The sequence below is a fragment of the Pseudorca crassidens genome, chromosome 1, assembly GCF_039906515.1.
Source record: "Pseudorca crassidens isolate mPseCra1 chromosome 1, mPseCra1.hap1, whole genome shotgun sequence".
Lineage (NCBI taxonomy): Eukaryota > Metazoa > Chordata > Mammalia > Artiodactyla > Delphinidae > Pseudorca > Pseudorca crassidens.
Window position 1 is genome coordinate 180,701,657 of NC_090296.1, and position 16,103 is coordinate 180,717,759.

At 42.4% G+C, this 16,103-nt stretch overlaps 1 protein-coding gene across 23 annotated transcripts in view; it reads left to right on the plus strand.

Moving 5' to 3' along the window:
* The window catches only part of PARD3 (par-3 family cell polarity regulator), a 727,131-nt gene that overhangs the window by 102,613 nt on the left and 608,415 nt on the right, over positions 1–16,103 (plus strand). For all 23 annotated transcript variants that reach the window (XM_067702290.1, XM_067702246.1, XM_067702315.1 and 20 more), the window contains exon 2: positions 5,555–5,656. In XM_067702290.1, the coding sequence (XP_067558391.1) occupies positions 5,555–5,656 (102 nt within the window). The remainder of the gene's footprint in view (positions 1–5,554; positions 5,657–16,103) is intronic.

The window sequence follows — 16,103 nt, forward strand, 5'->3', positions numbered from 1 at the left end:
AAAGTAGTTATAATTTTGATTAAATACTTGACGTTCACACTATTTTCCGTATTAAAAGCTTCTCATAGCTGAACCATGTATGAAAGATACCTCGATTACTCTTTCTTTCCTTCACAAGTTTTGTGTTTTCCCTGAAATGAACAACTTTTTTTTTTTCCATTTGGTTGGTCTTCTATGAATTTGCAGCTAATTCCATCCCAGCTCTGCCAGCTGTTAAGTAGCATCTGGGTGTGTTGAGTTGCGTCGGGTCCTTTCCCGGCCTGGTCTTGGGGATGACTCCTGGCTGGACCGCCCCCTGGCAGTTCTCTCCTATGTCTGCCCCCTGCTTCACCTGCCATGCCTTCCTCACTCACGGTTATGTCTTGGGTTTTGTTGGTGCTCATCCTCTAGTGTTCACTTGAGAAAGGTACAGAGAGGGTAGTTTTTTAGAGACACTGCATTTCTAAACATGTCCTTTTCTACCTTCACTCACACTTCTCTGGTAGTTGTTGGCTGAAGTCTAGAATTCTATGTTGTAGACCATTTCTCTTAGGAAGTTTGCAGTCAGTATTCTATTATCATCTAGATTTTGGTGTTGCTCTTGAGAAGGTCCAACCCATTCTGATTTCTGATTCCTTTTCCCTTTGTTGTGGTGACTTGTATTTTACTTTTTGGAAGTTCCTTCCTTCCTTCCTTCCTCCCTCCCTCCCTCCCTCCCTCCCTCCCTCCTTCCCACCCTCCCTCTTCTGGCATCTGATTCTGCTAAAACCTCACCACAAACCTTTCCCACATCTTTTCAGTGAACATAATCTTTTCCTCTTCTGAACTCACACAGCATTTTTATGTTTAGTTTTCTATGACTCATGGTCTGTCTCTTTTTAACTCTTTGTTTTATCTGATAAATTTTAATTTCTCACAGTAGGTAATGATTGTCAGTGCTTCCCACATAGTAAATACTCAAGTCTTTTGGATCAACATGAAGTTTCTAGTCTTAACGTTTACAAGTATATTCTCACTTGAAGGTTTGACAGGATATAGACCATTGCTGTACGCCATGGTTAATGCAAGAGTAGGGTACTGTTTCTATTTGTAGATGCTTTTCTTGAAACTTGCACAGGCATAAAATATGCAGTGCTTGTCTGTTACCCAGGTCATCACTCGCAAAAGTTCAGTATCTTGTTGTACAGTGTGACAATGCTCTTTATGGAGTGTGAGAGATTTCTTGAAATTTGGATAGGAGTCAGTCTTTCATTAGGACTTTTCCTGCACTGTATTCTCTTCCTGTGTCCTGGGATAGGGTGGGTATCAGCATTCTTTGCAACTTGGATCTTATCATATCTCTGTGCTTTCATTCTAGCTGGTCATAGAAATGTTCCCTCCATCTTTTTTCCCAGTCATCTTGGGGGAGAAGCAGTGATTCTGTGTGTGGTTTTGCCTCCCAATTCCTTCTCTGGGCTTGGATCCATCCTGGGGAGCCTCGTCTGGAGGGGACATTTGCTTCTTGGTAGCCCTCTCTCCAGCCACTTGTTGGATGAACCTTGTCTCTTATTTCTTGCTCATGTGTGATGGATTTTTGTTCATCATACTGTAAACTTATTATTAGTGTTTAAATCTTTGGTTATTTTATATGTACATACCATAAGTGAAACTTTTTTAAAAAAAATCGAGTGTTGTGTCGTGTTTGTTTTTTAACCCAATGACAGGTCTACAGATTGTAGAATCAATGTTTTTGGTATTTTTAAAAGTGGCTTATCACAGCTTTCTGTTCAGGTACATTTCTAAGTTTCTACAGCCAGGACAGCAGTGATTTCCGTTATTCTTTCAAACTTAGTGTAGACTGACACAAAGTGGAATCAACGAATATGGCCTAAATTTTTCAGAAAAGTTTTCCCTCACGGGTACTTGACTGCTCCTTGAAAACACAGCGAGTGCTCTGGGTATCGAGAGAGAATCGTGTGCATGAAGGCTGTCAGTTAAAATCTCCTGAGAGACTACTCTTCCAAAGAGTTGTACTTCTCAGTGGCAAAAAGCCTCCCTCCTGGTGTTCGTACTCTTGTGGGAGGAGGTCTTTTTCACGTGCACTGCTCAAATCTGAGTTTTTAGTCATCTTGAGATGACTGATGATTCCCTCTTGGCGCCTTCCCTCCAAATGGTCCTTTCCATTCAGCACATGGTATGGAGTGACGTTTAATAAGCACCGGCCTGATGAGTGCCTTGATATGGTGTTGTCAGGGCTACTTGGCATAGCTGACCGTCGAATTAGGACCCCTCTGGAGGCGGAAGTCAACAACTGAATCTCAGAATTAGACTTGATCAGATCGTTGAAGGATGATGAGCCAGGTTTGCAGAGTGTTTCAAGGAGGAGGGAGTGACCAGCGGCATCGTATTCTGCTGATAGACCAAGGAAGATGGGTCTGGAGATCTCCTTTAGCAACATGGAGGCTGTTGGTGACCTTGACAGACAGTTTTGGAACCATGGTGGGGAGGAAGCCTGATTGGAACAGGGTTATGGGAGAAGAATCTGAGACGACAGATCTTTAAAAAATTTTGCTGTCAAGAGGGTCGAGGTGTGGTAGCTCGAGGGCAAAGTATGGTCAACAGAAGATTTTGTACTATTATTTTAGCATTTGGAAAAATACAGTATTAACAGTTTTTAAAGGCTCAAAGTTGACATCTGAGTACTATTTTGCATACTGTTACGGCTTTTAAAAAATTTTATTGAAGTATAGTTGTGTTGTGTTAATTTTTGCTGTACAGCAAAGTGATTCAGTTACATACACACACACACACACACACATATATATATACATTCTTTTTAAAAAATATTCTTTTCAATTACGGTTTATCATAGGATATTGAATACGGTTCCCTGTGCTGTACAGTTGGACCTTATTGTTTATCCATCCTCTCTATATTAGTTTGCATCATACCTTCATGGTTTTTAGATACATTAACAGTGAGGCTGGAGATAGAGCTCTAACCTTCCTTGGGGTGTTCCGGTCGGTCAGGAGAAGCTCTTGGAGAAGAGGATGGCTGAGGAGTCTTGATGGATGGGAATGGTCAGCCTGGGGGGTAAGGTGGGTCCCCAGGCACTGGGCATGCGAGGAGGGGTGCAGTTCCACAGGGCACAGTGCGGGCTGTGAGAGGGGAAGTGGTGGGAGAGAGGCTGAACCGTAGCAGGTTTTCATTTAAGAGGCTGGGAAATCTTGAGGAGGGACTTTATGTCAGAGGAGCAGCTCCAAGTGTTATAGAAAGGCAGTAGGTTGTGATCTCATGTGGAAAGAGTGCAGAGGATTAAGAGGCTTTCAGAGTGTGTTTTATAAGCTACATTTTCGAGGTCAGCCTGCTTCTGTGTGCACAGAGTTGTTTTAGAAGTGGAAGCTGATAGTTAGGTTGGTTAGGTCATCCTGCAGCTTGCTTGGGGGAAGCGGAGGGCAGGATGGATCAGTGGTAAGTGGCTGGGGGTGATGACTTTCTCTTTATGCGCCCCCAGGTTATTCATTCTTCCCCATTTCTCTTGGAGAGTTAATACCATTTGGTAAAGAAGAGTAGGAGTAGAGTTTGCTTCAGGACTTTGTTCTTCAACAGCTCAACAATTCCAGAAACGACAAATTCTGGAGCCTGGCTGGACTCACAGCAGCAGGTTTCTTAAGAACTCTCTGGATGACATTGTAACCAGGGAATTACGCAGAGTAAGGACCAGTGAGTGAAGGGGATGCCAAGGGTGTGTGTGTGGTGTGTGTGTGTGTGTGTGTGTGTGTGTGTGTGTGGTGGTGTGTGTGGTGTGTGATGTGTGTGTGTGGTGTGTGTGTGATGTGTGGTGTGTGCGTGTGGTGTGTGATGTGTGTGGTGTGTGATGTGTGTGTGTGGTGTGTGGTGGTGTGTGTGTGGTGTGTGTGGTGGTGTGTGTGTGGTGTGTGTGGTGTGTGTGTGATTGTGTGTGTGGTGTGTGTGGTGTGTGGTGGTGTGTGGTGGGGTGTGTGTGGTGTGTGGTGGTGTGTGTGGTGTGTGTGTGGTGTGTGGTGTGTGTGGTGTGTGTGGTGTGTGTGTGGTGTGTGTGTGGTGTGTGTGGTGTGTGTGTGGTGTGTGATGTGTGTGTGTGGTGTGTGTGGTGTGTGTGGTGTGTGTGGTGTGTGATGTGTGTGTGGTGTGTGCGTGGTGCGTGGTGTGCGTGTGTGTAGTGTGCGTGTTTTCTACAAGCTTACTCTCCGTGCTCTGGATGAACAGTTGATTTCAGCACTGAATCTATTAAAGAAATCTAGACAGATGAGGGTACAGAGGAACTCTGGGTTATTGGCATAGTAGTGTTTATGATAATGTTTAATAACTTTGAGAATTAGGGTCTGGACTGCCTTCTGTGCTGGTTAGAAATGACAGGGATTGATAATTCTGCATTTTTTATGTGTTCCATTTTTTGTGATTCTTAGTCATGGCTGTCTTAAAGATGCCCTTGGAGGACTTCAAGGGTATGGATCGCCTGACCCCACCCGTGGAAGGTCAGAGTCAGTAGATCTGAGTAGGATCCAGAATCTGTACTTTAACTCTCATTAATCTTGTGCCTCCTCCATCCCAGACTTTCCTTTAAGAAAAAACTGTACCAAACATCACTGGTTAGGCTGGGAAGATGGAGTTGTTACCTTGAATTGAACTTTTTATTAGTAATTCTGTGCTGTGGATGATTTAGTAGCTAACGGCAAAAGGTATAGTTTAGTATATTTTCATTTAAGTACACAAGAGAATGATTATAGAAGTTTAAGAACAACTATGTTCTCTCTTCACATAACTTTAGAGCTTGATTTTGTTACATTGTGTGTATATGTATGTGTGTGTATATATGTGTGTGCACATGCATGAACGTGCACACACACCCACACACCCCAGGTAGAAGTGTGTAACACTTAAAATGAAGTCCTTTTTCTTCCTTCTCCCCCAGTCCCACCCCCAGGGATAAACGTTGCAAATTTTGATGTGCATCTTTGGAGACATTGCTGTATGCGCACGTACAAGTGTATGTAACTTTGTCTTTACAGAAATAGACTCAAGCACACATGCTGTTCTGAGCTTGCTTCGTTCACTTGTGGTCTTAACGTTCTTCTGTGTCCGTATATTTAGACCTGTTTGTAGGGGTTACTTTGAGCCACCGAGGCAGGCAACCTCCTTTTCTTCAGATAAGCTGTGACATGAGCTTTTCAGGCACACAGTATACGTTGCTTGCTTATTAGAATATCTCAGTAAATTGGATTGGGAGGATTAATAAGTATTTCATATCGGACCATGGGAAACCCAGCATACTTCAGAGGAATTAATATTCCGTGTGCAGTGAGTTTTGCTCGTTTCTGCAGTTCCTATTACAATAGTGTATTGGCGTCTGAGCCAAAGGGACGTGCATGCAGGAGTGACTCCATCATAAAAAATAGAAAATTGACTCAACCAGAGATAGGCAGCCGCTTGACTTTTCAGTCAGTTGGGATGTTCTTGATGAGGTCGATTCCTTTTCATGGCAGGAGGTTATCCCCGTGTAAATTGTTGTGTTCCCTTTTGGTGATGCTAACTTGCTGTCTATTCTTTCATACAGGATCCAAACTACTGGATACAGGTGCATCGACTGGAGCATGGAGATGGAGGAATTCTCGATCTCGACGACATCCTCTGTGATGTGGCGGATGATAAAGACAGAGTGAGTTCAAGTCAGGAAAGCGGCTCTGAGTGCCTTCTGTGAAGGCGGGGGAGGGCATGGGTGGGGGGAACACTTTCCTTCCTGTTTCAGACACATGTATTTTAAAGGACATTTGGGCCACTCATACTGGTATGTTTGTTTTATGATAAGTATCATGAATCTTCCCAGGGTATAATGATTTTCTTGATAGCTGGGACATAATCCTAGGTTTTGAACTTTTAAAATTGCAGCGTTTTAAGTGGAAATATCTTTAAGAGGTTTCCATGCCATCCCCCCCTTATTTTAACCAAATGTAACATCTTTCCCGACAACTCAGGCCTGTCATTATGCTCACTGTTTCCACGTGCGACATACAAGGTCTCTGTTCTGATCCCAGTGGCGGCCCATCCCAGCAGCTGGCGTGGCCCGGCTGCATCCCAGCATCCTCCTGGTGGGCTTGGCTTTCAGGAAGCCGCCCTTTCCTCCGTGGCTCCTCTTCGAGTGCTGTCACACTGCAGCAGCATCTTCACTGTTGGCTGTGACGGAGGCATCACTGGCCTGTATCCACCCTCCTATCTGTCCTCCTTGAGGGAACGAGGCAGAGGAGTGACTCAGAACGTGTTAGGAATCTGTGGCAGGATGTTGGGCTCTGGCACAAGAGTCAGTGGATTCTTGATTGCTAGACTCCAACTTGAGCAGGCCGTGGCCACACCCCCTCGTATCCGACCCGCTGTGAGATGCCGGGAGGGCCGGTGGCCACATCCTCACCTGTTCCTCGCGGCCTGTGATAGCGCAGGGTGGGCTAAACCGCGAGGTGACTGCATGGGGTGGAGGAAGGTAAATCGCCCAGTGCCCACTCCTCTTCCTCCCGGGAGCTCTCCAGACGCTGGCCCCTTGCGTCCGGAGCTGTGGGCTGGGCGAGCGCGGCTGCTGTGCTTATTCACGCCTACGTTCCTGACGGTGTAGTGCCTGGCTCAGAACCGGCCGATGTCTTACGTGTTTTCTCGAAATCTTAAGGAAAAGGAAAAATTCCAGGGTACCAGGTATTGTGTAACGTCCCGGATGTTTGATTCACTAGCCTCTTCCGTAGTGGGGTTTGTTCCCTGCAGCTACCGTGGGCTGGGAGCACGTGGTGTCAAAAATGCAGAACTTTCCTGCCTGTGATTTGCTGCTGTTTCTCCTGGGGTCAGTTCTCCTTGTCAGGCTCTTCTGTGAGCCAGGAATAGGGTGGCTCTCAAATCCTTTTCCTGCAATCCACATGAAGAGCATCCTCTAGAGACTTAAATTATAGTCATCTTATTGTGCAGCTCAGCTCCAGAGCTTTATGAAGAGTTTAAACAGGTTGCCCTTTCCCAGCCGTAATGCTGGAGAGAGATGAGCTAGTGTGTTGTATTGATCTTTTAATATTTTCTCTTCTCCCTTCCTCTTCCTCTTCCTTTTCTTTTTCTTTTTTTGGTTGTTTTTCTTCTATAAAATAATACAGCTTCTTATGAGGAAAAAGAAACATACAAAGAAGGAAATAGTCACCCGTGACCCCCTTGCTGCTTAAAGCTCATCACTGCCGTTATTTGTGTGGGCTTTGCATCCTGACGCTTTTTTCCTTCAGAGTCAGACACACACTTTTTTCCTCTTAAATAAAAAGGATTGAGTAGTAGCCTGCTTTTTTGGAGTTGATTATAAATACATTTCCACATCCATTTACCATAGCTATGCCGACATAGCTGCACAGTATTTTCTTTTAGGGATTTATGTGCTCTTTCATTCGTCCTGTTTTGGACTCTTGGATTTCTGTGGAGGAAGCTGAGTGGTCCTGGGTGTGTCTTCTGCACCCAGCAGCAGTGGTGAGCATTCCTGTTTCCTTCCTTCCTTTCTTTCTTTCAATTGAAGTGTAGTTGATTTACAACGTATGTTAGACTCAGGTGTACAGCAAAGTGATTCCGTTATATACATATACATATATTCTTTTTCAGATTCTTTTCCGTTACAGGTTATTACAAGATAATGAAACCTGTTTCCTTTCTGATTGAACACAAGTGTGGTTTTCCCCCAGTTGGCGCCATCCTACTTTATTCTTCAGCCCACGTGGTATTAGCTCCGGGCAGGTTCATGGAGCACAAGTAACACTCCTCCCTGCACCCCCATCAGTGTTCACACTCCAAACGCAGTTCACATTTTCAGTAGGTAGAGTATTGAGATGTAGATGTTCAGCCATAGGATTTTAAAGAGAATTTTAAAACCATATTGGGACTTATTTGATGGCCTTTTTGGTGGGCATTTCATGTGTACTTGAAAATAACATGGACTCTGCAGCCGTTGGATCTATAAAGGTCAACCTGGTTAAGGGGTTTGATGTTCTTGTTTAAATTTGGGGGCAATTTGTTACTCAGCAACTGAAAATAATACACTCTTCTTTCAGCACAACCATTAGATCGCACCTAAAAACCAAAGATAAAGGAAACTGTGTAATCTGAAACAGCTGCATATTGAAATCATAGGGTAAACAAAAATAAACCGTGTTTTAGATTTTATATTCTTATGTGAATTAGATGATAAGTCTACATTTTCTGGAATCTCTTACTATATATCCTATGTAGGTTAAAAAAATCTTTTAACCTGAGAAAAAGGTTTTAAATATTAGTAAGTGAAATAAGTTTTCAGACAATTTTACATCATGTAGATTAAATTCAGTTTTCACATAGAAAAACGGTAGAGAGTACAAGGTACTGCTGACTAGAGTAGTTTTTAACTCGTTGTTTTATTTGTTCAGAAATATTTAAATATGTGTATGCGTACACTTAATTTAAAGTTTTGAAGGAGCATCTTAAAGGACCCATGTTAAGTTGTAACTGTGAAAACATAAGGAATCCGGAATGCCAGCACCCAAACGCACCGGTGTTGTTGGATGCATTATTCAGAGTGAGGGACTGTGTGTAGTGAGTTGTGTGGCTCTTTTTCGTGGCTCTGAAATCTGATCCTGATTTAATCTCCCCGGAGTGTTTTCAGCTTTTCTTGGCAGTTTCTCTAGCTAAGGATCTTGACACCTGTTTTGGTTTTAGGTTAGAAAAACATTCTCCTAAACAATAAAATTCCTCTCTAAAAACATGTCCTGTTTTAGGACACCCCTCTGGGCACCTGAATTTTATTCCCCACCCCACCCCAGGGTGCTATTTCTGCTCACAAACTGAAAACAAGGCTTCAGTGGCCCTGCCTTCCTGTCAGTCTCTGTAATGGGGAAAACTCTCTCAGAGAATACAGATTTTGTACCTGGTCACTGAATTTGTAAAATTATGAAAAAATATTTTTTAATACAGGGGAATGAGGATTAAGAGGCAGTAATTCAAATGATCACGGAAGAAAATTGAAGTATCTGTTTAGCTGTAATTTTGCTCATTATCCTTTAGTCATTAGAGTTCAACGCACAGCACTGAGGAATTTTTCATTTAGTGCCTATACGATTCCAATTCCAGGGTTTACCCAGATGTATTCAAAATGGTGTGAGTGTGGGTCGTCTTGTGTTCTTGGAGTAGGTTTGATTTTCTGAGACATGGAATATCCTAGGTCTACTTCGGGCGTGAAGACGTGCCCTGTTTGTTCGTCCCTTCTGGACATTGCTGCTTCCAGGCAGGGTTGTCATGCTGCTCTGTTTACTCTTAGGATCTGATTCTCAGTCTTCTCATTGACATTCCGCCAAATTGTGAAAAGCTGAAGTGGATTTCACGCCATCCCCAGCACCGTTTACAACAGCCGTAATGCGAGCCTTCCTGAGTGCTGCGCTGCGTTCTTTCTGAATTTCTTCCTGGTTTGCTCTTCATTATTTATAATTTACTATCGGTGAGCCTCTCTCAGTTCTCTGTCCCTCCCGTCATTCCCTCTGTGAACTACAGTAAACTTAGTACATAGACGACAGAGTAAAAATCCTGGACATTCACTCACTTCTCCCTCCAGTCTGACCTTGGGTGGAAACAGGTTTCGGGGGAAGTGACCAGCACTTAGAGTCGGCGGGGGGTGGGGGTGGGGAAGGGTGCTTTTGGCCGGGGGTGGGGGGGGGTCAGCAAGAAGAGTGTCTTTTTCTCACACCATTGTCTTCTTTTTTACGTCTTTGGTGCTGAAGGTGATTTAAGACGTGGCGTCAAGCATTTCCTCTGTCGCACCGGGTGTCATTTTGTTTTGACCTAGAATGATGTCATGTGTGTTCTGTTTTGGGGATGACCTTGGGAAATAATCTTCCACTATCGGTGTCTTGCTTTTTGTACGAAGGGTTGGATGGGATAGCAATGTAAATTCTTTGAAGAGTTTGTGTGTTTAGAGTGGGGTCCAGGCACCGTGAAGGGTTGTTGTGGAGACTGTTGATTGCTGCTTGTTGGAAAGGAGCCAGGATTCTCTGGGGGACAGTCTGGCCAGTGTGCTCGCGTAGAAGAATGTGGAGAAAAAGAAACTTTTAAAATGTATTAGGATTGTGGGCAAGCAGCGATTTCTACATGTCCGTGAAAGCTAGCACAGAGGCATTTATGGAATAGACAAATCAAAGCTGCAATGTTGAACCAAAGCTGAGTGCCCCTCCCCCTGCTGGATAAAGGTTAGGTAGAGAATGTTTTCAAACCAGGGCGCCCGAATAATAATAATAATTTAAAAGATAGCACATATAATAATTTTCTTTGAAAAAAAGACTTTTAGTCTTCTTTTTTCTTTCAGTATTTTTAATTAATGTAACCTGTTTGCTGAGCACCTATTGTGTGCCAGGCATTGTGCTTGGTGCTGTGATACGTTGTTGAACGAAAGTAGCCATGTTTCCTGCTCTACTGGGGCTTATGATCTATTGTGAGAGTCAGAATTTCTGATAGATAATGATTCTGAGGAAAAGGAACGGTCCTGTGAAAGATGTGCCAAAGCTCAGCGTGAAGCAAGACTTGCCTTAAAAAAAAATGCGACCCAGCTGGAATCTGAAGGACAGCCAGGTGAGAATGAGGGGGTGTTAGGTGATCAGATTTACATGTGAGAAATATCCCCAGCTGAGTGTGTCAGAAATGAATGGGCAGGAGGCAGAGTGGACCCAGGGGGGCCAGTGTGTGGGTTTTGGGGGAGGTGGGAGACGGATATGAAGGAGAAGGTGGAGAGGTGGGGAGTAGGTAGATCTGAGGTGGCTTAATAGGTAAATGTGACGGCAAGGTTATTCCCCAAGGTGGGGAGTGCGTGCTGGGGGGGTGACTTGGGACCCAGTGGGGAGATCAGGTTTTAGTCCTGATTTTAGTCAGCTGGGGTGCCTTGGAGGTGTCAGTTGGATATTTGGAACAGAAGCGCAGACAAATGTGTGAATCTGATATAAATTTGTTAAAAAATCAGATTAAAACAACATTCAAAATATGGTCTAATTTTAGTGCAAACAATTATGTACATTGGAAAGGGTTTAAGCGACCGACTGAAATAGTTATCTCTGAGGGTGGAGTAGGTGAAAAACTGGGGATTTTGTTACCTTCTGTTTTTTAATTTCTCCATAATTCTCCTTCTGCCTAATTCCAATATGAAGAGAGCATTAGGCAGTTCTAAATTGAGGTTAGAATATAAACATCTTTTTTTTTTTTTAACTTTAGTATGAATTGGCATAGGGAAGGAATGATTTAAAGAGTTTGCTAACTTGGAATTGAAATAATTTGTATAAACAGACTTCGTTTAACTAGATGCCTTGATTAATTTCCTCCTAAATGGATTTCTTTGAGTTAGGTTCTAAAGAAGAAAATATTTAAATTAAGTGCCAAGTAGAGCATTAAATGGCTAATTAATTAACTCAAAGGATTATTTCCCAACATGTATTTCACGAGTACCGGTTCACCCCCAGCTCGTCAATTTGTGGGTGGGTGGGTCGGGGAGCACAGGGCCAGGTGTAGCACAGGTGGTGATGGGTGATGGGTGTTAGTGCAAGGGAACAGAAAAGGGGGCCCGGGCCCTGCACGGCCCCTTGGAAGCAGTAGGAGCTCTGGAGGTGGGGACTCTCTGTAGAGTCTTGGCTTGTCAGCCTTCCTGAGGGAGGCAGTGAGGACTTCGCTTGGCTGGAGCTGCCCGGTGAGTCAGGAGGAGTGGGGGACAGTTACCATGTTACCTGTAGGCCAGGGCTTGGTTCCCTGGCCTGCTGCACGTTGCTTTTCTGTTGCTCCGTCAGCAAGGCGCATCTTCTGTGGGGGGTCGGGGGCAGGAAGCCACACTGCCTGTGTCTGAATACTGGCCCCATGACTTCTTTACTTTATGAGCAAAGTATTTCATCTCTCTAACCTCAGTTTTCACATCCCTAAAGGGAGGTTAATGATTGTACCCACCTTACAAGGTCATATTAACTTGAAGCCTGAGAATTTGTGTTAAAGTTTCAGCATTGTGCTTGGCAAAAATAGGACCCCAGGAAATGGTAATAACCGTCATCATCGTTGGTCACCATTGCTACCACCATTCATTGAATTAGGTGAACTAGTCATTCTTTAAATACCAGTTTCTAATGGTTTAAAAACAAACATATAAGCCAGGCTCTCGTAGGTATTTGTTTTATAAAATGAATTTCTGTAGACATTCATTTTCATTTACTTATTTTATATCCCTATCACTTTGAAGAGAGCTTGCTACGTAATAGGTGCTCAGTAACAGTTGAGGGAAGAAATATGTTATTTTCTGTATCTTTAGAATTTGAGGATTCCTAGTATGCTATCAGTATGTATATTCTTTTCTGAAAAGAAGCAAAGATCCCAGTTTTGATTTTTAGTATTTAGGAGCCAACAAGGACTGTATCATTAAAAACCAAAACAAACCAAACCAAAAGTCTTGGAATCAAAAGCCAAGGCAACAAAAGCAAAACTAAACAAGTGGGAATGCATCAAATTAAAAAGCTTCTGCTCAGCAAAGGAAACTACCAATAATAGGAAAAGGCAGCCTACAGAATGGGAGAAAATATTTGGAAACCATATATGTGATAAGGGGTAATGTCCGAAATAGGTAAAGAACTCAGAAAACCAATCAGATCAAATAATGGACTGAGGAACTGAATAGACGTTTTTCCAAAGAAGACATAGAAAATGACCAACAGGTACTATCAGGGAAACACAACTCAAACCCACAGTATCGCCTCACACCTGTTAGAATGGCTGTTATCAGAAGACAGGAGATGACAAGTGTTGGCGGGGATGCGGAGGAAAGGGAGGCCTTGTGCACTGTTGGTGGAAATGTAAATTGGTGCAGCCGCTATGGAAAACAGTATGTAAGTTTTTCAAAAAAATCAAAACTAAAACTACCAGAGGATCCAGCAATTCCTCCTCTGAGTATTTAGCTAAAGAAAATGAAAACATTGTCTTGAAAAAATATCTGCTCTCTCTTGTTCATTGAAGTATTAGTCACAATTGCCAAGATATGGAAACAACCCAAGCGTCCATCCACGGATGAATGGATAAAGACACACACACAGACACACACACACACAGACACACACACACACAGACACACACACACACACACACACACACACACAGAGGACTATTATTCAGCCATAAGGAAGACCAAAATCCTGTCATTTGTGACAACATAGATGGACCTTAGGGAATTTATGCTAAGTGAAATAAGCCAGAGAAAAAGAAATATGTATTGTATCATCTCATTTATATGTGAAATCTAAAAAGGCCAAACCCGTAGAAACAGAGATTATAATGATGGTGGTTACCAGGGGCCAAAACGTGGGAGGAAAGGGGTGATGTTGGTTGAAGGGTGCACATTTAAGATGAATAAGTTCTGGGGAGGTAATGAACAGCATAGTGATTAGAGTTAGTAATACTGTATTCCATGCTTTAAAGTTGCTAAGAGAGTAGATTTTCAATGTCCTCACCACAGAAAAGGTATGGTAATTATGTGACATGATACAGATGTTAGCTAATACTAAGGTTGTAATCATTTTGTAGTGTAATAAGTGCATCAAATCAACACTTTGTACACCTTAAACTTACACAATGTTATATCTCAGTTAAAATTGGCGGGCAGGGGGAAGGAGGGCCTTGTTTACAGTTTTAAAATATTACTTGGCCAACACTGACAATTCTCCAGAAAAACAGCACATCTCAAAACAAGTGCTCCGGAGTAAATGCTGTGAAAAGCTGTTTGTTTTATAATAACTTGCAACTTTTAAAATGTTTAGCCTAGGTTTTCTTTTCTCTCCTATCTAGAGTGAAATGTGTACAGTTCAACTTTTCATGTATATAATAAACTGTTATCATCACAGAAAGGAAAAGAAGGAGGAAGGTAGATGACTGTTGGTTTCTTCCTCATTAATATTTTCTGAATAATTGGAGAAGTAATTATAAATGATAAACAAGATCATCCCATTCATTCATTCATACAGTTATTCATGTATAATCATGTAGAAAGTAGCAGATTTTTTTTCCTCCTGGATTGTATAGTGAAAGAGGAGGAAAATAGGAAGAGCCTGGACCCTTTGATCCTCTTATAATTCCAAAATAAGTCAACTAATAAAACTGAAGCCTCATGTGCTATACACTGTAGCAGGATACGGCTGTAACTTTGTATCAGCCCTGAGAGTTGGATAGAATGGTAGTGTCCTTGGTTTGAGAAGAGGGAGAACCAAATATACTTCCTGAATCTGCAGATCTCTTTCGCTTCTTTGGGCGATTGACTGGTCCCAGATAACAAACATTTTTATCGTTGGTTGGGGTTGGAGAAGAAGGCTAGTTTAGCTAGTAAAAATATATTGATTTTAACGACTGTCTTTAATTTTGTTAGATTACTTATATGTAATCTTCTTTATGAGTGTTCGTTAAAATGCCGGGAGGTTAGTGCCATGTATAATTGTATCACAATTATTGATTATTATCACAGTTATGGATGCCTCATGTTCATGTATCAGACTAAAATTACAGCATCTGTTTGAGCAAAGGTTAAGCAGATCTTACAGATTCACTCATTCTTTCATTCATTTCATCTTTCTGACATTCATTCAACAAACGCTTTTCAGTCTCTAATATACTGGAGAAACAGCTGGAGGTGCTGAGGGAATATCGTGTGTGTGTGTGGGGGGGTGTCTTCTTATCTCACAGAGCTCTCCTTGCAGTGAGGAAAAGAGACTCCAAAGGCAGTGAGTCTGGGCAAGGACAGCTCTCAAGAGGAGACAGGAGGGCTGATTTCAGTGGCCGAGAAGGAGCCAGATCTGGGAACAGCTGGAGGCAGAGGGCGCAGCATGTACAGCAACCTGACATGGAAAAAAGGGTCCTGGATCTTAAGCGAATGAGTGTGGCATGGATGCAGCAGGCAGCTGGGAGAGGGGAAATGGGGTTGGAAGAGGAAGGGGGGTATTAAGGACTATATTAAGCAATTTGAGATTTGCTCCTAAATGTAATAAAAAGCCCTTAAACTGTCAAACTGAGAAGTGATAGAATTAGAGGTGTATCTTAGAAGGTTGCTTTGGGAAGAATGCATTGTAGATGTGAGCAATGAGGGCAAAGAAAGTAGAGTGAGAGTCTTAACTGGAGCTAGGTGGGGGGTACTTTGGATGTCCGTTTCATTTAAATGCAAGATATCAAGGTTGGAGACAGTCAAGTCTCTTTCCTATTGAGACATTTAACTAATTTTGCAATGCCTTTGAGACATCCAAGCAGAGATGTTAAGTAGGTCATTGGACATATAGTTCTGAAGCTCAAGGGAAAGATCGGAGTTGGAGGTATGAATTTGGAAATGACAACTATATAGAATAGATGGTATTTAAAGGCACGTGACAAATAGCGTTTCCACGTGGCAAAAATTCGCAATCATTCTAACCTAGTCATTCTAACCAGTCTTTATTGGTTCCTCCAAGGGTGCACACCTCAGCTTAATACTTGCCTTCACTGTGATGGAAAATCCTAATAACATTTTAATTAGGAAATTAGTATTAAAATGTGGAAAAGGAACTCAAGTTCTTCTGAGTCAAAACATTTGAATGAGAGTAACGTGAAATTTAGATTTTGAGGAAAACAACTGAGTATAAAAGGCTATAAAGAGACAGCTCAGGGAGATGACTCCTCAGACATGAGGCAGTGGTAGTATTATTTCTAAGACACGCACAGAAAATCCCACTCAGAAAGCCTTGAGAAATTTGTGAGTGCTGTAAACATTTGATCTTAGATGGCAAGCACCTGACTGCCACCTGGGAGAGAGCTTATTTAATATAATAAAGGTACATAGTATAAAGTCAGAAACTCACCTGGAATGGGGGAATCCTAGAATCTGTGTCCTGTATTTCAGAATTCTGATAAGTCCCTGCACTGGAATGCCTAATAGATTGCTTAATTTCTTACAAAATATTAAGCAACACTTCTTTTTAAGGGGACAGTCAAATGGTGACTGTCCTCAGGCATTTTGTTATTAGCAGTGGTGTGTAGTGTCAGCAGAGATTTCTCAGTACTAGGAACTTGAGACTGAAACCTAGCTGCAGTCACATTATTATTATTTTTAA